The sequence below is a fragment of the Alosa sapidissima genome, chromosome 2 (genome assembly GCF_018492685.1).
Source record: "Alosa sapidissima isolate fAloSap1 chromosome 2, fAloSap1.pri, whole genome shotgun sequence".
Taxonomy (NCBI): Eukaryota; Metazoa; Chordata; class Actinopteri; order Clupeiformes; family Clupeidae; genus Alosa; species Alosa sapidissima.
Genome location: NC_055958.1, coordinates 3,801,503 through 3,828,498, shown reverse-complemented (window position 1 = coordinate 3,828,498; position 26,996 = coordinate 3,801,503). Strand labels below are relative to the sequence as shown.

General features: G+C 43.9%; 1 protein-coding gene across 1 annotated transcript in view; it reads left to right on the top strand.

The window, feature by feature from the left end:
• The window catches only part of cntnap5a (contactin associated protein family member 5a), a 70,103-nt gene that overhangs the window by 30,066 nt on the left and 13,041 nt on the right, over positions 1-26,996 (top strand). Inside the window, exons 4-16 of the mRNA XM_042073321.1 lie at positions 4,180-4,327; positions 6,424-6,627; positions 7,985-8,169; positions 8,398-8,541; positions 11,983-12,250; positions 14,835-14,981; positions 16,152-16,317; positions 20,307-20,413; positions 20,996-21,115; positions 22,817-23,017; positions 24,909-25,065; positions 25,290-25,417; positions 26,770-26,940. Coding sequence (XP_041929255.1) covers positions 4,180-4,327; positions 6,424-6,627; positions 7,985-8,169; positions 8,398-8,541; positions 11,983-12,250; positions 14,835-14,981; positions 16,152-16,317; positions 20,307-20,413; positions 20,996-21,115; positions 22,817-23,017; positions 24,909-25,065; positions 25,290-25,417; positions 26,770-26,940 — 2,146 coding nt within the window. The remainder of the gene's footprint in view (positions 1-4,179; positions 4,328-6,423; positions 6,628-7,984; positions 8,170-8,397; positions 8,542-11,982; positions 12,251-14,834; positions 14,982-16,151; positions 16,318-20,306; positions 20,414-20,995; positions 21,116-22,816; positions 23,018-24,908; positions 25,066-25,289; positions 25,418-26,769; positions 26,941-26,996) is intronic.

Sequence of the window (26,996 nt, the reverse complement as noted above, 5' to 3'; positions counted from 1 at the left end):
GCCTGGCTTACATCAACATTGCGGATTATGTTCCAGGTAGTCGCTGGAGACAGCCAACGCATTGTCTACAAGCTCAGCCCACTCAAACATGCCCGTTTTAGACCAGCGCCCCAGTGTAATCAATAGAAGTCATTTCACAGGGCTTGCAAGCCTCTCTCCCACCATTTTTCCGAACATCAAAACATTACAGGCTGAAAATTGCAAATAACAGCATGGCACATACAAATCATGGTGTTCGCCAGTTGCTTGGTGGCTTACAAAATCAAAACAATTACATGTTTTGTTTACATTGTGTAGCAAGACCCCTGTGAAGACACTGTATATCTATTAGTTGTGCTTTACTTTTTTAAGGGGTCCAGTTAAACATTTATGTTAGTTGTGTTTTACCTCTGGACTCATCAACCACATTAACAGTTTTATCATTGTCATAACATCTCTGGGAAACAGTACATGCTTAACAGCACACAGCAGTACCAAGCACTATACTACCTGCTCTGTAAAACCAGTTTGTGAGGTAAAATGTGTTCCAGAATGATCAGCAATCTAGAGAGGGAGTGAATCAGCCCAGCTTTCCCCTCTCCCAGTTTTAGCAGCGAGTAAACCAAGACAGATGGAAGAGAGGGAGGGTGTGAAAGCAGCATTGTTTTGCTTAAAGGTTGTATCAGCGATTTCAGGCCCAAAAAAGGCCCAAACATAAATGATCACATTCATCTAATCTTTCCTAACGATCCGCTAGCTGCCTGCCCCATAAGCAGGCAATCTCTGTAAGCAGCCTAGACTTCAAGATCTGTAGCCTACACAAAAACAATTGCTACCAACAAGGGTTGGCAACCCCTCAAAAGCAAAATAAAGTGTTTCCACCAATAACCGACGAGATGCGTGTTTAGGAGATTTTTAATTGCATGGGAGGGAGTAGCGAGCTAGCCCTCTGTTTTGTTTGAACATCAACAGAAGTGACGTATCGCTGCTATCGCTGATACAACCTTTAAAAGTCACTGCTAACAGGAGGGCGCTGTGGCGCAGCAGGCTACAGCGCCCGTACCATGTACGGGTCCGAGTGCCCACAGGGACCCAGGTTTGAATCCAACCTGCGGTCATTTCCCGATTCCCACCCCATCTCTCTCTCCCACTTACTTCCTGTCACTCTTCACTGTCCTGTCTACGACGGAGTATTAGGGCCACACATGAAGGAAAAAAAATATTTTTGCCATGACGAGATTAAACTAGACATGTCGACTTTAAAGTCGCCATGTCAACATTAAACTCGACATTTCGAGAATAAAGTTGAAATGTAATATCGACTTTAATCTCGACGTATCGACTTTAATGTCGCCATGTATCAGATTGCCTGCTGTATCGCTGTGTGGGGCGGAAGCTGCACTGAATACAACAGGAAAGCCCTGCAGCGCATAGTGAACACAGCTGGAAGGATCATTGGTGCTTCACTCCCCTCCCTGAAGGACATTTACACCACCCACCTCACCCGCAAGGCGACCAAAATTGTGGGCGACCAAAATTGTGAGTGATTCAAGTCACCCCGCTCACAATCTGTTTGATCTACTGCCCTCTGGGAAGAGGTACAGAAGCCTGCGCTCCCGCACTACCAGACTCACCAACAGCTTCATACACCAAGCTGTAAGGATGCTGAACTCTCTCCCTCCTCTCCCCCCTCCACCCTCAGCTACATAACATCCTGGACATTGGACCCACAATGGCCGCCTGCACTACTCCACTTGCACACTTGCACACTTGTACACTTTACAACTTGGTGTTGTTGTCCTGAAAACACAACACTTCTGCTGCTCTTACATAACTTGCACCACTATGCCACTTTCTTTATTACTTAGGTCAAACAGAACTACCCAAGCCTTTTATTGGCCTGACTTTGCACTAGTATTTTATTGACTGTCCATGCACAATTTCAACCACATTTTGCTGCTCTTATTTTTTCATTATTATATGTGCCCTCTTATTTACTTATTTACTTACTTTTTTGTTTACTTGAATGTTATGTTTGTCTGTGGACTTAAATTGGTAAAATGTCTTGTCTTCACCGTGGGATAGTGAGAAACGTAATTTCGATCTCTTTGTATGTCTGGAACATGTGAAGAAATTGACAATAAAGCTGACTTTGACTTTGACTTTGACTTTGATGTCGACATTAAACTCAAAATTTCGAGAATAAAGTTGAAATATCATGTCGACTTTAATCTCGACGTGTCGACATTAAACTCAACATTTTGAGAATAAAGTTAGTTTGGAGAGAGAACGACCGCTCGGGACGCTTGAAAGGGAGGACGAATGAAACAATGCAACAAGTGCAACAATGATTCAGAGTGCTCGAGTGCAACAATGATTAGACATAGGCCTATATCATGTGGACAAAACATAGAACATATTAACCTACGTTGCTCAGACAAATACTTTGCTGTTAGGTCCTTATCACGGAGTTACAGGCGATAAATGCGATGGTCAAAAGTAGCCTAAACGTCATAGCGGTTTATTTATTTATTGTAGGCCTATTATTAAAGTGTTGTTCTAAACATTTAGTTGTTGCATCTAAATGTTCAACTTCATGCTTATGCACTAGAGGCATACTAGGCGCTCTCCCCAATCCTAGACTTTCACGTTGCTTGTTTGTAATGGATACAAAACAGCCCATTGCTGAATGTCTATGGAGGGACGAATGAAGCTGTCCTCCCGACCTCCCCATGTAGGCTAGTAGCCTACTTGCACACATATGCACACAAAGTGCATAAATAAAGTGCATGGACACATATTCTCTCACGGGATTAAAATAGTATATATGCTTAGGCTATACCTGTGTTTCTAGCCTCCTATAGGCTACGTATTGCAGGTGAGACATGGAAAAGCAGTTTTAGAAAAATGAGTTTTGCCATGTTATCCTATGGAGAGTGACGCCCGTGGGTCATGAAGGGCAGTTATTTGGATGTGCAGTAGCCTTAACCACGTAAAACAGAGTGAAATAACATTTTGTATAGAAACATTATATCATTGGATACATAATTTTTTCTAGCTATTTAGCCTAAACGGCATAGTATTTCCATAAACCCGAGACAGCACTTCACGATGACGGCAATGATAGTTAACAGACAAGACGCAATCTATCTAAATATCTGCAATCTATCTGAAATAACACCTATTTGAAGCCCATTTTTCATGTAATATATTGTGTAGGCCTATTAGTGTAGGCTACATAGCTTAAACTGTGTAGGCTATGTTTAAACAGTATAGGGCCTATTGCGAGTTTAATGTCAGCATGTCGACACGTCGAGATTAAAGTAGATATGATATTTCAACTTTATTCTCGAAATGTCGAGTTTAATGTCGACATGGCGACTTTAAAGTCGACACGTCGAGATTAAAGTCGACATTAAATTTCAACTTTATTCTCGAAATGTCGAGTTTAACGTCGACATGTCGACTTTAAAGTCAACATGTCGAGTTTAATCTCGCCATGGCAAAAATATTTTTTCTCTTCATGTGTGGCCACTCCGTCGTACCTGTCCAAATAAAGGCAAACAGCCCAAAAAAAAAAAGTTGTTGCTAACACCTACAGTAGCAACAGCACCCCACGCGATGGCTTTCTCATATCTGCCAGGGCCCACTTCTGTTTGTTTGGGGGGGGAAGTTTCCATTTCTGTCTCCACAGCGCTCTGCGTGAGCAAGTCCGTCTGACTCACTGCTCAGGCCATGTGTTGTTGCGATTATTTGCTCCCAAATGCCACTCACATAACCCTCTGTTGACTGAGTCATTAGTTAATTGCAGTTACATTTTTATTAGGAGAAGCTCAGAGAGACGCTCTGACATTTTAACGCTGGCAAAGCCACCGTTATTTCCCCCCTGAACTCTGCCTCGGTGCTTTGTGGATGCATGCATAAATAATCAGCACCCTTAATTCACTGTTCCTGTCAATCCCTATCAGTCCAACATAACTGTGCTATGTTAAAGGATGTGTGTATAACAGCATGTTGTCAGCAGCAGCAGCGGTTGAGTCTGTTTGCAGTGTACATTTACATGCGGAAGCAAAATGCCTGAGGGACTAAGAACCGACCTAATGGCTCAAAGTCGTTCTTGCCGTTTCCTCAGGGTCATTCTGCTCTAACATGTTTTGTATGTTTCTCCTCTCTCTTTTTTGCTTCCTGTGTGTCCCCCAGAGGTTTGTGGGTAATGTGGATGCGGACGGCGTGGTCCAGCACAAGCTCCCCCACCCCATCAGGACCCGCTTCCTCCGCTTCGTTCCTCTAGAGTGGAACTCCAGTGGCTGGGTGGGGCTCCGTGCCGAGGTCTACGGCTGCACCTACAGTGAGTGCCTTGTGTGTGTGTGTGTGTGTGTGTGTGTGTGTGTGTGGGGGGGGTGGGAGAAGAGGGGAAAAGCACTTTCCAGAAAGGTCAAGCCTGATGGTGCAGCAGAGGCTTTGTGCAAAGACAGAAAATGCCACAAATGGCAGCAGGTTTATTCTCCAGGATGCAACTTTGAGCCTTGTAAAGGAGAGAAAAAAAACTTACTCAGAAGTGCTGTTTGGGAGTCCTTGGTTTGCTTGTGCTGGTGCAGAATCAGACAGGATATGCTCTTCTCCAAATCGAGATCTAATAACGGTGTAATATTGCATCAGTCCACCAGCAATGTGCTAATGCTTAACAATGCAGAAGAAAAGGGCAAAGTAAATTGTTTCCGTCGGCCTTTTAATTCATAACTGCTTATGGTTGGTCTCTGTGCCCTGAGAAAGACGTGACACTAATGATTTCTGTGGTGATATAGACCAGGTGCTCTCTCTCTCTCTAATCATTTATGATTAAAGCAACTGCTGACCGTACGCAATTTCTCTAATAGAGAGGAATGATGACATTACGGCGACTACAGGAGTCAGCCCTTTGTCAAGCTAATGCTAAATAAATAAACGCTAGTCGCTAATGACGCCTTTGCAAGCATACCAAAGCACGACTAAATGGATCAGCCTGAGATGTAGCGCACTGTAAAAGACATTATAATTATCCCTTAGCGAGCACTTTCATAATGCCCAACAGTTCCACAGCATGATCCTGTATTAATGTTGGATGAATGTGTGCTCTTCTAATAAATGCTGCATGAGGAGCACCTCAGCGTTCATTCTCCCTGTGCTTAGGGTGGGGAATTAGGAGCGAAATGCACACCGCTCCCTGATATAGCAGCGAATAAAAGAAACCATTATGAATCTGTCCCCTCAAGAAGGCAATAAGAAGACATAAGAAGTGTCCCTGATGCAATAAACTGTAACCCTTTCTGCCTCTGTATGTATGGGTCAAGTGAAAATGGAGTTTACTTGTCATTCTTAAATGTTGTATTCAAGATACAGACCATAAATAGTTTAGTTAGGTAGATTGCATTTATAAAATACTGTATATTCTAGCTTCAGTGGTGAGAGGCTATTCTAAGTGCTCTCGAAAAGCTTCGACCTCACAGAATTACAGGAGGTTTGCACATTCTTGAATCCTGATGAATTATTTCAAAAGGATCCAATGCTACATATAAAATGTGATTCAAATGGAGGGGAAATTGCCCAAAAATGACTTAAGCAATATCTCAACAGAAAATAGAGGACAGCTTGAAACCTTGATGGTGCAAAACATGAAAATAGGAGTATAGATTCTGTTGCTAGACTGCATCTCTGTGTACAACTTTGAGAGCAGTCATCCTTGGGTTGCTCATTGATGATGTGTTGGTCTTTTTCTGTTTGCATTTAGGTCTGATGTCAGTGTGTGTGTGTGTGTGTGTGTGTGTGTGTGTGTGTGTGTGTGTGCAGTATTTGTGTTTGTGCGTATGTTTGTGTCAGAGATGACAGGCCCTTAACACATTATATAAATATCCAAGAGAACTCTTGGCACAGTCATGCCTTTGATTTGCTGTAAATGTAAGCAGTGTTTGAACAACTTTCACAAACATGTCAGTTTTCTCCCCTCTCCTCTCAAAGCTGACTGAGTTTCTGCAAATCCTCCTCTCGCCAAGTATTGGAATAGCAGGTGCATGTAGGAGATTGCATTATTTATGCAGACAGCCCCTACCTTACACGGGAAGAATCCCATCAAAAATATTATGTATTCAGGCTTTTTTAAATGTCTCTCAACAGTTCAGGTTTGGGTTAGCCAGAAAGTGAACGGAGACTCCCATGTTGGGTAAGCCAGTGGTACGGCACAGTGATAAAAATGACCTTAGCATCACACAGCAGCGAGTTAATGCAGGAACATCTAGGGCAGGCTCTTATTCACAGTTACATTACAGTAATGGAGAATGTGATGAGGGGATATTAGGAGAACTGCTGCACAGCTTACAGATTTGCATTGCATTGGTATGCACTTACAAGAGATCAGCGTCTAGAAGGTTGAGGGAGGGCTCTGAGCGTCTTTTTCTCTGCTCTCTGCAGAGTCCTATGTGGCAGACTTTGACGGCAGAAGTTCCCTGCTCTACCGGTTCAACCAGAAGTCCATGAGCACGGCCAAAGACGTCATCTCGCTGCGCTTCAAGAGCCGCCAGGCGGAGGGCGTGCTGCTCCACGGGGAGGGCCAGCGGGGCGACCACATCAGCCTGGAGCTGCACCGTGGGAGGCTGGCCCTGCACCTCAACCTGGGTGAGACAGAGCTGGACCAGGCTCCCCTAGACCAGAGTCACCCCTGCTGGAGATCAGCTCTGGAAGTCAGTGGGGTCAAGGCCAAGGGGTGTTTAGCTCCTGCTAAGCACACAAGTTTGTGGTGAATTTAATTTGTATCTGAAACCACTGGATGCACACAGGTGCTGTGGGTAAATCCACTATACATCTTTTTTTTTTAGAACTGACACAACCACTAGTGCAACTTTTGTTTTTATGGTACACTCTCAAACAGTACACAAACAGTTTTTATGGTACACTCTCAAAAGGATGTGTTGGAAATAACACATTGATGTGTTTAAGTAAGGACAACACAATGTGTTATTTCCAACACATCCTTTTTGAGAGTATATGCTTATGTCTGCTACCCCCATAAAGAGAAAGATTCAAGAGCAGGTGTTTAATTAAATGCAGTTGTTCATTTTAATAAGGTGTAAAGGCGTTCCATGGCAAAGTATGGCCATACCTGTACAACACATTGTGAATGTGTGGATTTGAAGTACTGACAAGCACTGGCAAAAGGAAATGCAATGGAAGTCATACCTCAGACAGGCTCTGTTAAAACTTTAGACTATCTGTATATATTTACATTCATTATCATGCCAGCTGGGCAAATTTGAAAGGCTTATATTTATGTACTGTTTTCTTATGCTTTTTTAGTTTATGGAGCGCCACACAGTAGCTTCAAACGCTTATTTTCCTGTCAAGGCAAATTAATGGCCTCACCTGCTGACGATGCAAAACCATGGGTTTGAGGGATGGCACTATGACCCGGGCTGTTAACTGCACTTGCACTGTTGTTATGAAGTCACAGTGTAATGCGGAGTGTAAAAGCAGCATGTAATATTTCATCACACGCCTGCAGACACTGACCCTTAAAAGTGAACCTATTCCCATGACAGGCTCCCCATAAATGACTCTGTGCAAAGGCACTCCTCAACTCTCACCCTACAGAAATTTGGTTAAACTCTGCTATCATTTTTTGTCATATGAACAGAATTATCATACCTGATATAGCATAGTGTATTAGTGTATAGGACATTATAGTATTGAGTATATATGTAAGGGATAATGGACGTCACGCCGTTCGACTATACAAAGTTAATACCGGTACACGTTCTAGATGGTAAAACGGTCCGACGCAAAGTGGAGGTGTGCAATTAACATACGGTTAATACACATTCTACATTGCACAGGCCATGGGAAATTCAACCAAGCAGTGGGGAATACATAAATACATTAACATATTGTATTGAATGTGTGTATATACAGTATGTACTACATGGTTATATTTGTGTGTCTCTTCCCTGTGGTCCTTGCATCCGTGTGGCCCCTCCAGATGACACTAGGGTGAGGACCAGCGGACCGCGTGAGGCGGTCACTCTTGGCAGCCTGCTGGATGACCAGCACTGGCACACGGTTCTCATCGAGCGCTTCAACAGGCAGGTGAACTTCACGCTGGACCGCCACACGCAGCGCTTTCGCACCAGAGGTGACGGGGACACACTGGAGGTCGACTACGAGGTAGAGGTCATCACCTCCACAACCTTACATATGTTTTATTTTATACATATTTTATAAAATAGCTTTTTATTATCTGTTTTTAACTAGACTACTGTATTACTCAACTGAATCTTAGGGATATTTCAACAAATTAGTTTTAATTCGTTTAAGTTGCTAAATTACTTTTTTATGTATGCCTGTGTGTATGCAATAAATAGTAAGGCATTGACTCCGGTTTTATCCTTAAAGCTGAGCTTCGGAGGTATACCACTCCCTGGAAAACCCGGAACATTCCTGAGGAGAAACTTCCATGGCTGTATGGAGAACCTGTACTATAATGGAGTTAACATAATCGATCTGGCCAAAAGACGCAAGCCACAGATTTACAGTGTGGTAAGGTCTCACTTCATTCCTTTGTGTGTGTGTGTGTGTGTGTGTGTGTGTGTGTGTGTTTGTATGTGTGCATGAGATGCTCTTACTCACTTACCCACTTGCTGGTCAGGGACAAAGCATTAGCCTGCCACTGTCCAAAAATCTCTGCCAACAAAAAGCAAAACACACCAGCCAGCCCAGTTCCGATTACCATATTTCACGTGGCTCTGAATATGTATTCTTCTGTGTTTTAATGAGGAACACTGCCTCCAAGTCAAGGTCAGAGTAGAGATGTATTACAGTGGCGAGACCTCGCTGAGATGTCGATGGCGTGTGTAATTCCAAATGAAGCTTCCTCATTGATGCGAGCCCGGGTGAACATTGGAGTTCAATGCGCTGGCAGCCTGGAGCACCGTGAGGCTCAGTTGTAATGAACTGCGCTATCCAGACTGACTCCGAGGTGACCTGACGCCGGCGCCGCCATAATACCATACCATAATAGCATCCCAGGCCGCGCTGGTTCAGTGCCCGAAGTGGAATGTTAAACTGATAAATTGGTTTGCACCAAAGAGGTGGTCCCAAGGAGATCAACAGCTTTTTTTCTCTCTTTTTTTTTCTTTTAATCGCTGCGAGTCACAATTACTCTTAATGGTGTTGACTGTCATTGAGAAGGATTTCTTGTGAATAAAAGGTAGGCTAATCTGTGATTCACATATCCTCCGAGCATAATTGCGACACTGATGTAAGACTGCGAGCTCTCGGTGTGCTTATTTATCTTAGATAAAGGTTCTACGGACAAATTTAGTGGTGTCCTGGGCATTAGCTGTTATGAATTGTTTTCAGGGTATTTCCATGTCCCTCACAACACCCTCTCACAGAAAGTTTGCTGACCTGATGATGATGCTAAGGACTCTAGCATAGTTCAAATGAACTGAGCGACTATTAAACCAGATTCAAGGAGAAATGACTGAATGACTGGAATGACTGGCCAGTCAAATACAGAGGAGGACAAAGACAAGTAATATCTGAACAGTTTATCCATAGCAGCATGAAACACTGACTACCTCAAAAGTTTATCCATAGCAGCATGAAACACTGACTACCTCAAAAGTTTATCCATAGCAGCATGAAACACTGACTACCTCAAAAGTTTATCCATAGCAGCATGAAACACTGACTACCTCAAAAGTTTATCCATAGCAGCATGAAACACTGACTACCTCAAAAGTTTATCCATAGCAGCATGAAACACTGACTACCTCAACAGTTTATCCATAGCAGCATGAAACACTGACTACCTCAAAATGGGGTAAATCTTTTTTATCCTGATAGCACAGAGTATTAAGAGGGGTTGTTAAAAGCCTGAAATGGAAGGCTTGAATTTAGAAGTGTGTTTTGTTTTGTTTTTCCTATCAGATGTATTTTGTATTTCAGTCTCAGAGGCTGTGTTTCACAAGGGAGAAGACTGGAACATTGGAGTGCTTTTGTAATGCTATCATATTTAGACAATAGTGTGAGAGTTTATCTTACCAATAACCTTGAGTGTAGGCATTTGTAATAACCGTGTGCTAAGAGCTGAACCTCTGAGTGTGCGCATGAATACCGTCAGTAATGTACACTAATACTGCTTTATACAACTCAGGGAAGAACACTGCACAGAGCGTGGGTGTAAAATGGAGTCATCACAGGTTAAATCACCCATCAATCACACACACGCCTCTGTTTGTCTTGTGTCTGGGAAGCAAAGCTGCAAAGCTGCAAAGCCAACTGTTTCTTGTTGAAAGTATCAGTGTGTGTCTGTAATGGTGCTCATTTAACCAGTGCCACTGGCTCCTCTTTTGCTGTGAATAGTTTTGGCTCAGGAGTACTGAAGGTTAGCAGTAAGGTGTTCTAAATGATTGATTGATTGATTGAAAATCTTTATTGACATGATGTATTTTGTACAAAGGATGATTCTTATATGAATAAATAAATAAATAAATAAAATGGCTTTGTACATTATCAGTCAAAAGGATAAACACAATAAAGCCACAGGGCTTATTTCTATTGTGGTCCTTAAAATGTGTGCATTTGGTGGTGTGTGTCAGTGTTTGCAGGTGTAGGCATATGGTGAAGGCATATGTCTTAAAATGAATGTAATTAAATGGTGGTGAATGTCTGTCAATCCGTGATCAAATCGTATGTTAGACATAGAGTATTGGCCTTTAAAGAAGTACAAGTTTAACCCAAGGCTAATTTACCACCAGCTGTGAGAATAGAGCTTCTTTAAATGGTTAGGCTATTCAAAGCTTGTCAAATAGCTAGCATTATTTTGCATATTCTCCAAAAGAGCAAGATCCATAATAGTATCCCTACCCCCCATTATTTGACCCTATAGCAATGTCCTTACATCATTATAGCATGTCAGCGTTTGACCCTATAGCCACAGCTGTTACGATGACGCATTATTTGGGGAACTCGTACTAGAAGCCATAATTCGTGTCACTGTCTTCAGTGGAAGGCAAAATAACTAATTTAGTCTTCATTATGCACTTGCTTCTCCCGTGGGTCAGGGATGGAGTCTGCTGGGGATTGGTCTCGCTGATCCCGTGTTGGTACAATCTTGTGGCCGGAGGATGAATGAGGGGTTGACCCCACACTGAAGTGACCTTTTCCTCCGAGCGGAGCTCTGGTGCACGGGGGCTGCTGCAACCCCCCCCCCCCCACCCTACCCTCCCCCCTTCTGCTCTCACTTGTCTCTGTGGAGCTGTGCGTCTGACATTTTCTACCGGCTCCCCATGAATCTCAATAGTGATTCACTCTTCTCCCACTCACATAGCTCTCTCTCTCCGCTATCTCTCTCTATATAGAGATTGTGCGGGAGAAGCAAGTGCAATATATATTTCTCTCTCTTGCTCTGTCGCTCTCTCATTCTCTCATTTGTATGCATGGCCTCTCTCTCTCTCTAGCCCCCCCCCCCCTTCACACATCTCCTTCAAAGGCTCACACATACACTAACACTTGTAACCTCTCCATCTTCAAATATGAAATGTGAAAAGAAATCCTCATATTTTTCACAGTCTCACAGGTTCTTTTTTGACTTTGCCCCTCTCTCTAATTCACACACACACACACACTGTCAAACACACGCACACACACACACACACACACACACACACACACACATGCACTCTGATTCTCTTTCTCTCTCCCTCTCTCTCTCTCTCCATCTGTGTTCATAAATAAATGCATCTGTTTTAGTCTCTGATGATAGCCCAACATTCCATCTATGAATCTCTCTCTCTCTCTCTCTCTCTCTCTCTCTCTCTCTCTCTCTCTCTCTCTCTGTCTCTCGATGACTCCACAGCTGGGAAAACAATCAATTGATTGTGGGCAGAGTTGTCTGACTGTATGTCCTCCCCCCCGTTCTCTCTCCAGGGCAGAGTTGTCTGACTGTATGTCCTCCCCCTGTTCTCTCTCCAGGGCAACGTGACCTTCTCCTGTTCGGGGCCCCAGCTGGTGGCCGCCACCTTCCTGAGCTCGGCTAGCAGCTTCCTGTCCCTGCCGGCGCCGCCGCCCACGCCTGAGGGCCTGTCTGTGCGCCTGCAGTTCCGCACGTGGAACGCCAACGGCCTGCTGCTGTCTGCCCACCTCGCCCAGGAGCCCCAGCACCTGGTCCTGCAGATCAGCAGCGGCCGGCTCCACCTCACACACCGGACCAGCGCACTCAAGACCTCCGAGGTGTCGGCCGGTAAGGCCAGGCAGGAGGAGAGGGGGGAGCCCTGCAGTGGCAAAAGGTTCCTAAGTATTAGCAGGCCTTTCAGTGTCAGCAGGTTCTGCAGGTTCAATAGGTTCCTTGATGTCACCAGGTTCTCCAGTGGCAAAAGGTTCCTAAATATTAGCAGGCCTTTCAGTGTCAGCAGGTTCTGCAGGTTCACTAGGTTCCTTGATGTCACCAGGTTCTCCAGTGTCTCCAGGTTTCCTAATGTCACCAGTTCTTCTGTGTCAAGGGGTTATTCAGGTTCCTTAATGTCACCAGGTTCCTCAGCTTCACCAGGTTCCTTAATGTCACCAGGTTCCTCAGCATCACCAGGTTCCTTAATGTCAGCAGGTTTCTCAGCTTCACCAGGTTCCTTAATGTCAGCAGGTTCCTCAGCATCACCAGGTTCCTTAATGTCACCAGGTTCCTCAGCATCACAATATTTAAATGTCTCCTGTTCTTCAGTACATTGTCACTGATTTAGGATATCATATGGTGATGCAGAGTTTACTGTACAGTATGTGAGTGTTATGAGTTAGAATGTTATGTGAGATATGAGGCTAAGAGGCTTTGCGGTGTGGGAGGGTGAGTGGAGTCTGACCAAAGCCATCATTTAGAGAGGGCAGGCGGGAAAACAAGCACAGTGTCAGCTCCCTTCGCCTCCTTTCTGTTTACATATGCTCTGGTGGGCACAGGGAAAACAAATAGTCATTTGTATAGCTTTGCGTTATCTCTGTGGCCATAAAGCGCACTGTGGATTAGTTTTTTGCCTGCCTTCCTGCTAATCTGCCAGCAGGGTGGACCACGCACACAGTGGGGAGCCTACCTTTACAGGCTTAGTCTGACATCTGTGTGTCCTGACCCAGTGGCTGGACCTGATTTGTAATGTGGGACAACAAGGATGGTGGGAGGGAAAGACAAAAGAAGGCTACTCTTCATCTGTTGACTTTTGCAGCTCACTCTCCCCCCTGCTCTCTCATCTAGCTCACTCTCCCCCCTGCTCTCTCATCTGATCACCTGAGAGCTCACTCTCCTCCCTGTTCTCTCATCTGCTCTCCTCCGATCCCCTTTTCTCTTGTCTCTTCTCTTCTCTTCTCTCCTCTTCTCTTGTCTCTTCTCTTCTCTTCTCTTCTCTTGTCTCTTCTCTCCTTTTCTCTTCTCTTCTCTTCTCTTCTCTCTTCTCTTGTCTCTTCTCTTCTCTTCTCTCCTTTTCTCTTGTCTCTTCTCTCCTTTTCTCTTCTCATCTCTTCTCTTCTCTTCTCTCTTATCTTCTCTTGTCTCTTCTCTCCTTTTCTCTTCTCTTCTCTCCTTGTCTCTTCTCTTCTCTTCTCTTGTCTCTTCTCTTCTCTCTTCTCTTCTCTTGTCTCTTCTCTTCTCTTCTCTTCTCTTCCCTCCTTTTCTCTTGTCTCTTCTCTCCTTTTCTCTTCTCTTCTCTTCTCTCTTCTCTCCTCTCCTATTCTCTCCTCTCCTTTCCTCCATCTCCTTTTCTCTTGTCTTTTCTTCTCTTCACTGTTCTTCTCTTCTCTCCTCTCCTGTCCTCTTCTCTTCTCTCCTCATATTCTCTCCTCTCCTCCCATCTCCTTTTCTCTTGCCCCCTCTCCTTTCGTCTGCTCTGCTCTCCTCTCGTCTGTGCTCTTGCTGTCCTCTGCCACCTGATCCAGGTCTTTATTAGTACACATCAAAAGCAGATCTCCCACACCAGTGAGTGAGTTGAGAATGTAGATGATTTAATTACAGTGGGTCACGAGCGCCATCCCTCCCCTCCTCCTCCTCCTCCACCACCCCCATCCTCGGGAGGTGGCCAGCAGATGGCCTGCACAGAAGGGGCCGCAGACACGCAGCAGTCGCCCACGCCCTGGGCGCCCTTCACTCCTAGGGCCAGGATTAATTAAATCAAAACTGATAGATGCTTTTTTGGCCCTTTCACACCACAAGGTCCACTTGGGTGAGGTGTTAATCATCAGAGAGAGAGAGAGAGTTTTGATTTATCTCTGTGCTCACTTTAGCAAGACGTGGAGACTCCTGAACTTTTCTTAGATGAAAGCGTCACTGTCATGCCACAGGGGAAGAGATATTTTTATAATAGTTGCAATGCACAGGTGCGCAATTAGATAAAACACAGGTAATTCCCTTTGATTTATTGGAGCGTTCACATTCTTCACACATTCTTCATGATCAACCAAAAAAGAAAAACACATTTTCCATCATATTGTTCCTCTTGAGAACCCTGTGCGCATTTTCTTTACACACACGCAAGGCATTAATTACCCTCAGCTGATCATTTATGTTCTAATTACACCGAGAGCTTATTGGAACCAAAGAGGGTTAATCTCACATCTGCCGGGAGAAGTGGGAGAAACTGGGATTGGGGAGGTGTGTGTGTGTGTGTGTGTGTGTATGTGTGTGTGTTTGTGTGTGTATGTGTGTGTGTGTGTTTGTGTGTGTGTGTGTGTGTGTGTGTATGTGTGTGTGTGTGTGTGTGTGTGTGTGTGTGTGTGTGTGTGTGTGAGAGAGAGAGAGTCTCCTGTGGTCTCGGCTCACTGGAGTGCCGTCATGGCTGCCGTTGTGTCTGCAGGCCAGAGGGTGAATGACGGGCTGTGGCACTCTGTGAGCCTCAGCACGCGAGCCATGCAGATCACCATGACACTGGACAATGAGCCCTCCTCCACCATCCTGCTCCAAGACCAGCTGGAGTCAGGAGACCGCTTCTTCTTCTTCGGAGGTGAGCTCGGGGTCACAAGCCCAAAGGTGTCCGTTAACCCATTGACCTTGTCATCCTGTCATGATTTGATGCCAGGTGGCAGGAGCCACACTTGAGATGAATCTCACTGGTCTTTGGTCTTTGGTTTGAACAAGAATAAATGAGTGGAGTGGTGGAACTTGTCTCCCCAGATAGAGTAGCATAGCTCTGAAACTGAAGTGTCTGCAAAGCTTTTGAAAACCTCATTCAGTGTGCTTTGTAAGCTCTGGGAACAGTGAAAGCTAATGAGCCTACTCAGCCTACTAGCCTACACTAGTACTGTTGCAAATAACAATGTTTAATTAATCAATTTATCTGTTGATATAATAGTCTAAATCCAAGGTGAATCTGCTTGATCGTTTACAGAAAATACCCCAGATATATTTTACACAGTAATATTTCCTGTCTCTGGGAGGAATTTCTTTATGTAAACGTATTCATAGGTTAGCATAACGTAATTTACAAAGGCTGTTATTATGATGTTGCTTTTTCAGTACACAAACAGCTGTTTTTTTTTTAATATACTCACACATGCGTTCCCACACACACGCACACATGCACACACACACACACACACACACACACACACACACACACAAACACAAAATTAGTCCAAGGGAAGTAATACTCATACAGTACACTAAGACTCTTGCTCTTATATCTGTATTAGTGAATATTTGCTTAAATGGACTTTAGAAGATGACCGCTTAAAACTTCATAAGCATCTTTTCCAAGAAACTGTGGCAGCCCATCAAAAGTCCCATCTGTGGTTTATCTGTTGACTACTGCCCACGATCCAGACAGATGTACAGCACAAGAGTGGCTACTTCAAAATGTATTTGCAGGCAAAATGACAGTCAGAGATATGGATTAATAAACTGCAGTAGTTCACATGACCATGGCATGACCATTACTGTAAGTTTGAATATGCATACATGTCAACTACTACGGTGATGTGAACTGTGATATACTAAAAATATATAGTATTTATCTTTATAGTATTGTTCTATACAGTTCAGTCTAAATTATAACTAACTAATAAGCATATAGCTTTATCTTTAGGTTTGAAAGTCTATATGACATAGAGTGTACACTTGTTTCTGAGAGTTAATGTGTCACACAGTGTTTTATGCAGCATGTTGGTGCTTTCAGGTTGTCCTGCGGATGATGGAGACTGTACCAACCCCACAACGGCCTTTCAGGGGTGCATGCGTCTTATCCTCATCAACAACCAACCAATCGACTTCATCCTTGTGCAGAGAGGCAGACTGGGAACTTATAACCAGCTCCAGTTTGACATCTGTGGGATCCGTGACAGGTACGATGGCGAGAAAGATTGGATGAAGTGTGTGACATGGTGTGAATTGGCGAGAAAAAAAAAGTGACAGTGTTAGGCTGGAATAACTCAGTGTTCATACTTTTCTCCAGCACAGAAAAAAAATGGCTTATTTAGAAAAATGTTCCAAACTTCCTGGGTACACTTTGATAGTAAAGTTGGATGTTGCTGTCCACTCCCAATGAAGTGACCCTCCCTCCTCCTCTGCTCCACGTTTATTTTCAAGCTTTCGCCTATCGAGCCAACAAGAAGGACGGCACCAACAAAACAGCCTAATTAGAGAACGCCGACATCTATCCGTAAGACAGCTTAGCTTAAAGCCGCACTAACAAGCGTCCATATACTTCACCTCCTCTTGCGCTCCCATTACTGGTGACAGAGATCATAAGACTGATGAGTTTGATTACCGGACGGATGCCCACTATGACTTCCCCTCAGCTTCCAGAGGCCACTGACATCCAATGCAGGACAGAACTAACAAGTGTACGTGTGTGTGTGTGTGTGTTGTGTGTGTGTGTGTGTGTGTGTGTGTGTGTGTGTGTGTGTGTCTATCCCTTCATTAGCGCTCGAGCAGAGTTAGGTGGGTAATCAGACAGACAAGGGGAAGGTCAGACCATTAAGAACAGGGCGTTTGGCAGGGCGGAAGCAGACGGGAAACAAAGTGCTGAATCAATGTCGCACGTTGTGGCTGGGTTTCCTGTGGCTGGGTTTCTTGTGGCTGGGTTTCCTGTGGCTGGGTTTCTTGTGGCTGGGTTTCTTGTGGCTGGGTTTCTTGTGGCTGGGTTTCTTGTGGCTGGGTTTCTTGTGGCTGGGTTTCTTGTGGCTGGATACAAAGCCAAAAAAGCAAAAAGGAATACCTCCTGGCCACTCAAACCCATGATCTTGGGTGACATGCTTGATTTCACTGCGGCTTTGCCGTGCATAAACAATAAATCAACAGGTAAAGTAATTGGGTGTTTTACTCTGAAACAATGCCAAGACTTTTTTTAATTAACTCACAACAGCGTTAATTTATGTTGACATTGGTATGAAAATGAAATGTAAAGCTGCAGCAGGAGTTGTTAATCATTTTTTACAACGGAGGTTACAGTAAGCCTTCCCTTTTTTGGGTCTGACCACTGATGATTTCTTGACATCAGCCATCATCCCCATGTCGCAGGATTACCATAATTTCCTTTGCCAGTTCTCTGATCTCATTTCTTTTCAGAGTCAAATTCATCGTTTTTTCCCCCTCCTTTCTCCTCTTCCACCCCTCCATCGCCTTAGAGCTGCATCCCGCTGGCGTGCTCCAGAGATGTGTGTGTGTGTGTGTGTGTGTGTGTGTGTGTGTGTGTGTGTGTGTGTGTGTGTGTGTGTGAACACGACAGGACCCCTCCGTCGCCACCACTCCTACATCATTCATGACCAGCTGTCATCGGCTGGGGTCCTGCCTTGCTCGCCTCGCCTTTGCGTCGATTGCCCACTCCGCAGCATGCCACTGCCACGGTGTGCTGTGCCATGCCACGCTGTGCAGCGGCAGCTTTAGCTCACCAGCTGGACTGGCAGGGTGGCGGCAGAAGCCACTCGCTGCCCACACTCTCGCGTACCCCCCCAATCTCTCCATCCACCCGTCTCCCCCAATGGGCAGGGGCACAGGCCTGGCCCCTGGCTGCCGCATCTGCTGAGGGCTGGGACGGGCAGCAGTGGAGCAGGGCCTGGAGGAGCTCAACTCCCACTGTGCGGCTCATCTCCGCTCCTCCTGCCCATCACGTGGACGCCTGACTTCCCATCAGGACCTCAAAATGGCTGTTTCGTTGCTACAGTACTGCTTTGGTTGTTGTTGTTGTTGTTGATGTTGATGATGATGATGTCTGTACAGCTTTTCCCAGTAGATCATGTTCTGCTTAAAAGCATCCACGTAAGCCGTGGTAGTCAAACCCTTTTAGTCTTAATCAGAATGTGTGATGTGCCTTTTAAGAATAGAGTAGAGCTGCAGCAAGAAAAAAGGCCTAGCAGTAGCTCATTTGCCTTGCAAAACTTGACAAAACTGACATCTTGGTATTAAAGGGGGATGCTTATAGTGCAGTAATTATGTTATTATTTGATTTTTGATTTCCAGTGATTTATGGATTTGACACCAATCAACATAATTGACACGTTGCACCGTTGCAGTTTAAGTATACATAGTGTTAACTCCGATGCTGCACATTAGCTTGTCAGTCACAGTGGATACTCAGTAACCTCTAAAACTTCATCACCCAGTTTACAGCCAGAGAGACACTTGCACAGGTTAGACACTGTCATTTTATGGCCAAGCGAAACTGGTGTCTGCGTCTAGCGTGAACTAGAAATAGCGCAGTGATAATTAAACCATCACTCGACACATTAGCCATGCCACAGCCAGTCGGCCAGCCCCTCTCCACAGTAGTTTAATGGGAGCCGAAATAGCTGTGGTTGTGCATACAGCCCTTCATAAAGCACCGCTCCCGAGAGAGACAGAGAGACAGAGAGAGAGAGCACATAGGAACAAAGGCTTCTGAAATAATATACCTGCTCCTAAAAAGCTTGTAATTGCGAAATTTAAGGAGGCGTGATGAAGGCGCTATTAATCAAATGGTCTCCACGCGGCCTTCTCTCTCTGGAGCAGTTTAAAAGTGCAGGTTGTTTTCAGCAGATTTATCCCCGGTGTTTGTTTGGGGGGGGGGGTATTTATTTGTTTGTTGTGGGGAGGAGGCAGAGAGGGTCTGGTCCAGCAGTGTTTAAAAATGAGAGACTGTCCTACCCGTGATTGACGGATGCACCACTGCTTGTCTAAATTCATGAAGAGTAAGAAAACAAGTTGAAGCACTTCTGCTTGAGAATGACTTGTTGACGCAAGAGGATTATATGCAACATCAAAGCCGTCTGCAGCAGTCACTGTGGCTATTTGAACTGTATCCAGCCAGGGCATGTCTTTGTCTTATGTAAGACTTTGTAAGAATCATCGCTCAAAGTCCAGATTGTCGGCCACCAGTGGAAAGCTGTCTAAGACCAGACGATCAGACATTTAATGGCTCAGTATTCTTTATTTTTTGCCATTTATTGGTAATAACTCAAAATAAGATTAAAATATAGTGGGCTTTTTATGTCTTTTATGTTACCACTTCATCTGTCCACAGATGTTAAACGTCTCTCTTTGAAACTTAAGTGTCATGAGTAATCCAAAATTCGTGTCTTACTTCTAAGGAGAGATTAGTGGAGAAAAACGTTTGTTTCAGAAAAAAAAAATACTGCTGTCACAGGAATTTCAACAAATGTCAGTTTGAGTCGACTCTCTGTAACTCTCTTGACATTACAGTACAAGGGAGTCATTTTGAACCTTTATACTGTATGCAGATTTATTCACACTTCAATTTAAAAGTTTCCATACTGTCAGCAAATGTTTGAAGTTGCTTTTTGGCCTTAACCGTAAAGGTAAAGGAGAAAGCTTGTGCATTGTGTTGCAGTCAGACTGTTTCACCACTGGGTGCTGTGGATGTGAGAGAAGATTTTGGTCTGCCTCCCAAGGGGCCCATATTCCACTATATTTATAGTCAGCAATTTCTCCTCCTCCTCCTGTTTCCTATTCTATTCTGTTTCATTTAGCATTCTTGCATTTTGCCCCATAGATATCTAAGAAGTGTTTCAAAGTTCACTGTGACCAAAGAAGAAACTAAACTTCACTAATGTCAGACTAAATATGGGGCTTTTAAAATAGTTTAATAATCTTCAAAAGACAGGAACTTTGAGTGAACTTTGAACTGGACAGAGCTTTTAGTGAGTAAGCTGGCATTGCGCAGCATTAGTCATAATATGGTTCAGCATCCTTAATAAATTCTCATTTCATCAAAAATGTATATAGTGTGAATGATATTAAAACTAATGACCATACATCAATGCATACATTGTCCAGTAAACCCACTCTGCTCAGAGCTGGAGCTTTATCAGCCTCACTCCTTATCTCCCCACCACAGGTGTCTCCCCACCTTCTGCGAGCATGGAGGCCGGTGTTCCCAGTCCTGGAGCTCCTTCCAGTGTGACTGCACTGGGACTGGTTACAGCGGAGCCACCTGCCATAAGCGTGAGTCCTCCCGTCTCTGCCTACGATGTGTGGTACAATAGGTCCCACAGGGCATCTCTGTCATTACTGAGATGTTATTGCCATCAGGGAGGGTGTTAAAGTTGATGGGAGAAAGGTAAAAAGAAACATGTAGTTGATTTATGGGAGTATTTATGTTATATTAATTGGCAGGAATGTTCTTTCATAAAAACCTTAATGTGGTTGTGATTATTTTACGATAAATTGATAGCGATCTAAGACGGCTCATTTTGGAGCAGCTCTCTGAAGTTTCTAAAGCCCTTTAAGTGTTTTTTAAAGTGTAAATGAAAGACTCACCTAAATTTAGGGTTTTTTCTCAGCTACTTAGTGCCTGCCCCCTAAACACTTTAACACCAGAAAATCAGCGCTAATTGACTTCAACATTTCCATTAGCATTTGTTAAAACTTAATTACCAGGAAACTAATATGGTAGCCCATATGTCTTTGTAACCTCAGGGATCAGCATTCATAGCATTTCCTCTAAGGTGCTGAGATAATGTTCAGGGCTAATTTTAGTGTGTCTGCTCACAAATGTACACTTTTTTTCTGTTTTTTTTTGTCCAGCTATCTACGAGGCGTCGTGTGAAGCATACCGACTAATAGGCAGCTCTTCAGGCTACTTCTCCATCGATCCAGATGGGAGTGGACCACTGGGGCCCATGCAGGTGTACTGTAATATGACAGGTGAGAGGTCTAATAAATCAGAGAGCACATATTCCAACTGTCATTTTGCTCTCGTGTGCTTTACTTTTTTCTCTTTTTTTCCTTTCTTTTTTTTTGCTAGCACATCAGCAACAGAGGATTAAGATCACCATAATCATAATCCATAAATTTGCAATCTATGATAATCCTTTGTCCATAATCTATGATATTGAGAGGCTTTATTTTAGAGTAAAGGACTGTTAAACTCAAATCCATATCAAAGCTTAAAGGGACCAGTATGCCATGCCAAGGAAATGGACTTAATTTCTCACTGTCTTCACTTTTATTTTTATTAATACATGTTAAACAGGCTAAAAGAAACATTGGTGTGTCAATGTCTGAGATCAAAAAGGTGCAAATAAATAAACAGTATACCTTCAAACTAGAAAGTCATGGTGTAGATTTAGCCTGAGTTTGTGTGAGCTATGAAGTTTTTTTAGTGATAGAAAAAAACTTTTTATTAGTCTCTAAGGCAAAAGTTTGATGTTACTTTGTTTTGAGAAAAAAGAAAGCTTCACAACAGACTTCAAACAGACATTCTAAGATTTCCCTGACTGAAAGCTTTTTCCAGATCCATGAGATTTCTTCAAATATCTCATTCAGTCATTCGGTATTATTTTTCAGAGGCGCACACACACAACCCCCCACTGTAGGTCAAACATGGTTTTTGGTTCCTGTCTTCCAGCTAGGTTTGAACAGGCCTTAACCAAGTAAGGCCTGTAGTAAGCCCCCACAGCAAGGGTCAATCCTCTAGCCTGGAAGCTTACATTATCAAGCCAGTGCTTGCATAACAGTTCTGTGTGTTGTGGTTGACCCCTGCAACAAGGACAAGAGTGGTGATGATGATAGACATAGAAACTATGGCCACTGACATCCCTGCTTATAAGATGACTATACTTTGTGTCAAACATGGAACAAGGTACTCTTAGCACAGTAGATAACAGTGAAAATGAAAGCACTGCACTTGTCTCATATGTGTCATTGGGTATTCTATTCTTACCACATTACTTATTTAAATACTCATCTTATAGAAGAACATATAGCAAGAAGGTGCATTTAGGGTTAGCGCTAGGGTAAGGAAAAGGGTTGTCGCTAAAAGGCTACTAAAAGTCCTTTATAATTACATTGAACTACAACCCTTAAGAACAGCTGACTAGCTAGTCGCAGCTGTTAAATAGCTGAGAGTCTGAAGAGAAAGTGCTCACCGAGCCATTTTGATTCAGCTCGTGTCTCAATGGAATGTGCTGTGAGAAGGAGGATGAAGAGAGCTAGCGTGCTGCTCTACAGTGCTCTGCATGCAGGGAGGGAGCCAGCACCACTCTGCCCAGTACACAGTGCTCTGCATGCAGGGAGGGAGCCACCACCACTCTGCCCAGTACACAGATTGGTTTTAAATCTCTGTGCGATGCACACACCCTACTGCTAATGCAACAAGAAAGTATTTGTCGGCAGGTTGAACAAGTACTTTCATTTCAAAATGAGACAAGAGAAATTGATTATCACACAGTTAATCAAAGCTTTGGCCATATATTGTTGCACTTTGGAAACAAGCATTTGACAACTTCCGAACTTCCGTGGCTGCGCTTATTTTGAAAAGTGTTAATCTTACACCTGAATTTTTGCTAACAGGTTGATGATGATTTTGTCATGGAATTGAGCAAGTGTTGATTATTTGTCTTGCAGAACAAAACGTGTGGACTGTAGTTCTTCACAACACCACAAATGCCGTGAAGGTTCAGGGCTCCACCCTAGCGAGGCCACACGTGATGCAGTTCAACTACAGTGCCTCACCTGACCAGCTCCATGCCCTGGTGGCTGGCTCAGACCAGTGTCAACAGGAAGTGGTGTACCAGTGCAGGAAGTCCCGCCTTTTCAACAACTGGGGTAAGTCCTACCAACAACATTTGATGTCTTTCCATGTCTTTCAAGATGGAAAAAAATGTGGTAATGTCACCTCTCCTTGGCTTGATAGGATACCACTGAGACTTCGAGCAAACATATTCAATGTGGCAGCTTAGTGTGTGCACCGGGTCCTTCAAAACAAAGTTTGTGTGCCATCACCCAGGGGACTGAGAGAGTCACACCAATCATTAGACTTCCTCTATTGTCTCCGCTTTTTCTACGCTGTGGGATGGTCACGCACAGGATCTTAATTTATGAAAAATTGATGAAGCTCTATCCCTCCGAGGCAAGCAAAACGTGCCACAGCAAACAATAAAGCAGTGTATTATTCCCAAACCGCCGGGTCATTACGAATAGGAATGTGCTTTATTTATTTTTTTCTGCAGAGCTGTGGATCTGAAAGAAAACATAATTGGGTTTTTTTTATTGTTTACTGATATCTACATGAAAAACCTTTCTTGTGGATTCAAATAAGCTGTTAAAAAATCTTTTGTTTTTGGGTTAAAGTAATGGTCACGTCTTGTAGTAATGTGGCTGCCTCTTATCCTGGTTAGGGTGGGAAATAGGGAAATATATCTCCTGCAACTTGTACTTACAACTTAGATGACTCCACACTCACACATATCAGTTGGAACTGACAGTGTGAAACAAGTGTAATGTAACAAAGACAAAAACAAGGAAAACTGCAATAAAATGTTGAAGCACATTCTGAATGCCTCAAGGGTGTTGCACATTTATGAAATAGAACTTACTCAGTTAAATGTGCACAGCCTTCCTTCTTCATTTTTTTTCTGGCTGAAGTCCCAGAACTTTCTCTGATGTCACTGATTTATTTGGACATATCTTGATAGCTTCATTTACTGTATAGTAGACTTTTTTGATGACTGTCCAAATGAGCTTGGCAATTAAATATCAGTTAGATAGCAGTATGTGTTTGATAGGCGTTGCCTCTGCTAACAGATGAACTCCCTACTGTAGATTATAAATTAAGTGCTAATCAGATTTGCTCATAATTTAAGACCTTTCTTTAGTTATCGTTTGGAGAGCAGTGATCACAAACTGAGAATAAATCTGCAGTGTCATTTTTGAATGCAAGCAAAGCATTTCATAATGTAATGGTAGATTGCACAAACATAATGGCAGCTGATGTTCAATTATTTGACATGTCATGTTACCATTGTTGGTAATTGTCACATGTTATTACACTGTCATCATAACATCATAATCAAAAGTGATTATTACTGGTGACACCACATTGTTATAAGATGGCTGCTAAAGACAGGGTTCAAGTACAATGTTAACCCCAGATCTTGGTCTTACATGCAAACATATCGAAAATCAATGATCGTAGACAGTTTTGCCAGCAGTTTTGTCAGCAAGTGGTATGAGAGAGAGCGCATAAACAAGGTGACAGGTGGAAACGTAACCAATGAAAATATACCAAAAAAGCATGTAATAAATATGTAAATTCACTTACATAGTGGTATTACCTACCCAGTGCACTGACATGTACCTGTCCACAAAAGTATAAAGATCATAAAACTCCATTCAACCACCTTGGAGGCTAGACGCTATTCAGCATATTTCTGCTGCAGTGTGGAAATATGGGAAGGCACCAGCCTCTGGTGCCTCAGAGCTCCTACAGATGGGCCAGTGCATTTTAGGGCCCTATTTTTAGGGACGCTACAGCAAGCTCAGCATCCCCTGCCCCACCACCCTGTATGCGAGACAATCCTTTATCAGCACATCGAACATCTGCACTGCAACTTTGTAAAATGGCCACTGTTAGATTATTGTATGGACTGCAATGTAATAAATGGTCTCTGGCTCTCTCTCTCTCTCTCTCTCTCGTTTGGGTGTGTGGGCGGGATAGACGGTACGCCTCTGTCCTGGTGGCTGGACCGGAGCGGTGAGAAGCGGACCTACTGGGGCGGCTTCCTGCCCGGGGTGCAGCAGTGCTCCTGCAGCCTGGACGAGCGCTGCGTGGACATGAACTACTTCTGCAACTGTGACGCCGATAGAGAGACGTGGTACGCATCGCAGGAACTCGTTGCTCTTCTTTACTTTTACAGTTACATTGTTGTACGCAATGAAGTGTTGGAACATCTGCATGAAAGCTACAAGGTTTAACGAGGTCTATAAGTTTTATAGCATGCTTTTATGATCACCCTTTGAGTTATACTGGAGGACACGTCGGCTGAACACCAAAGACCATGAGGATTCTTTGAGTAATAGGTATTTACATTTTTTGCAGGGTGAATGACACAGGCATTCTTTCATATAAAGACCACTTACCCATGAGAGAGATTATCATTGGAGACACTCACAGACCAGGGTCAGAGGCTGTCTATAACGTTGGACCTCTCCGCTGCTATGGTGACAGTAGGTGATCGGTTCTTTTTTTTAAATCATTAATTTAATTACAGTTGATAAATGAGAAGTTCACAACTTTGTCCTTGGTTCTCCTGACCTGTGCGCCGTGCTGAATACCTGTGAAACTGACCTGTGCGCCATGCTGAATACCTGTGAAACTGACCTGTGCGCCGTGCTGAATACCTGTGAAACTGACCTGTGCGCCGTGCTGAATACCTGTGAAACTGACCTGTGCGCCGTGCTGAATACCTGTGAAACTGACCTGTGCGCCGTGCTGAATACCTGTGAAACTGACCTGTGCGCCGTGCTGAATACCTGTAAAACTGACCTGTGCGCCGTGCTGAATACCTGTGAAACTGACCTGTGCGCCGTGCTGAATACCTGTGAAACTGACCTGTGCGCCGTGCTGAATACCTGTGAAACTGACCTGTGCGCCGTGCTGAATACCTGTGAAACTGACCTGTGCGCCGTGCTGAATACCTGTAAAACTGACCTGTGCGCCGTGCTGAATACCTGTGAAACTGACCTGTGCGCTGAATACCTGTGCAACTGACCTGTGCGCCGTGCTGAATACCTGTGCGCCTGAACACACCTTACATCACCACTCAAGCGTCTGCCCTTTTGCCCTCTGACTTTTCTCCAGGGTTTTCTTTTGTATTTCTGATTTTAGTTCTTAAACTATTATATAATGTGCCAGGTTTCTAGTAAATGCATGTCATGCATATGCCAGACAAGTGCATGTGGGTTCTAATTCTGCGAGACCGCACAAGGCTTTTGCATTCCCCTTCGACTTCCCTCGCCACAGTAACCAAAGTAAACACATGCTAATCGAGCAGCCTGCAGAGCTACATCCGCCTTTCCTTGATTTCTCAGTGGATCTCAGTGCAGTGATAAGATGTAGCTCACAATAAACTTCTAAACAATAAACAGAGAGATCAATAGGCACCCGGCCCTCATAATATCTGTGAATGGCTTTGCCAGCAGTTGGATTTCTCAGCAAGGAGAGCAAGGAGAAGTTTATGTCAGCAAAATATTTACAGTGCTTTTATATAATAAATCACCCGATGATTACCATGTGCCAGATCCTTGTGTAAATAAAATAAATTAAATATTAGACCAAGGGGTTATTACTAATATAGGAGGCCCATGGCTTCATTTTCCCTGGAAAACAAAAGGCCACAGAGGTAACCACTTCAGAGGTAACCACTTACTCTTACTCTAATTGAGCCAGGCTTGCCCCTAACTAATCTAGGCTCTTGGAATAGCCCCTGGTGTGCTATTACTGGAGGAAGACATGGATGTATGCCAGTTGTCCCAGAGTCAACATGGAAATTGTGAAACATTCTCCTATTTCCACGTAGGATCATTGTGGAATGCGGCGTCCTTCTACCAGGAGTCATCCTACCTGCACTTCCCCACTATGCAGTCCACTCTAAGCGTTGACATCTCCTTCTACTTCAAAACCGGCGCTCCCTCGGGAGTCTTCCTGGAAAACCTCGGACTCAAGGACTTCATAAGGGTCCAGCTCAGCTGTGAGGAGCATTCCTTTGCTTTCTTGTTTGTTTGCTTTTGGTCACAGACAAAAATC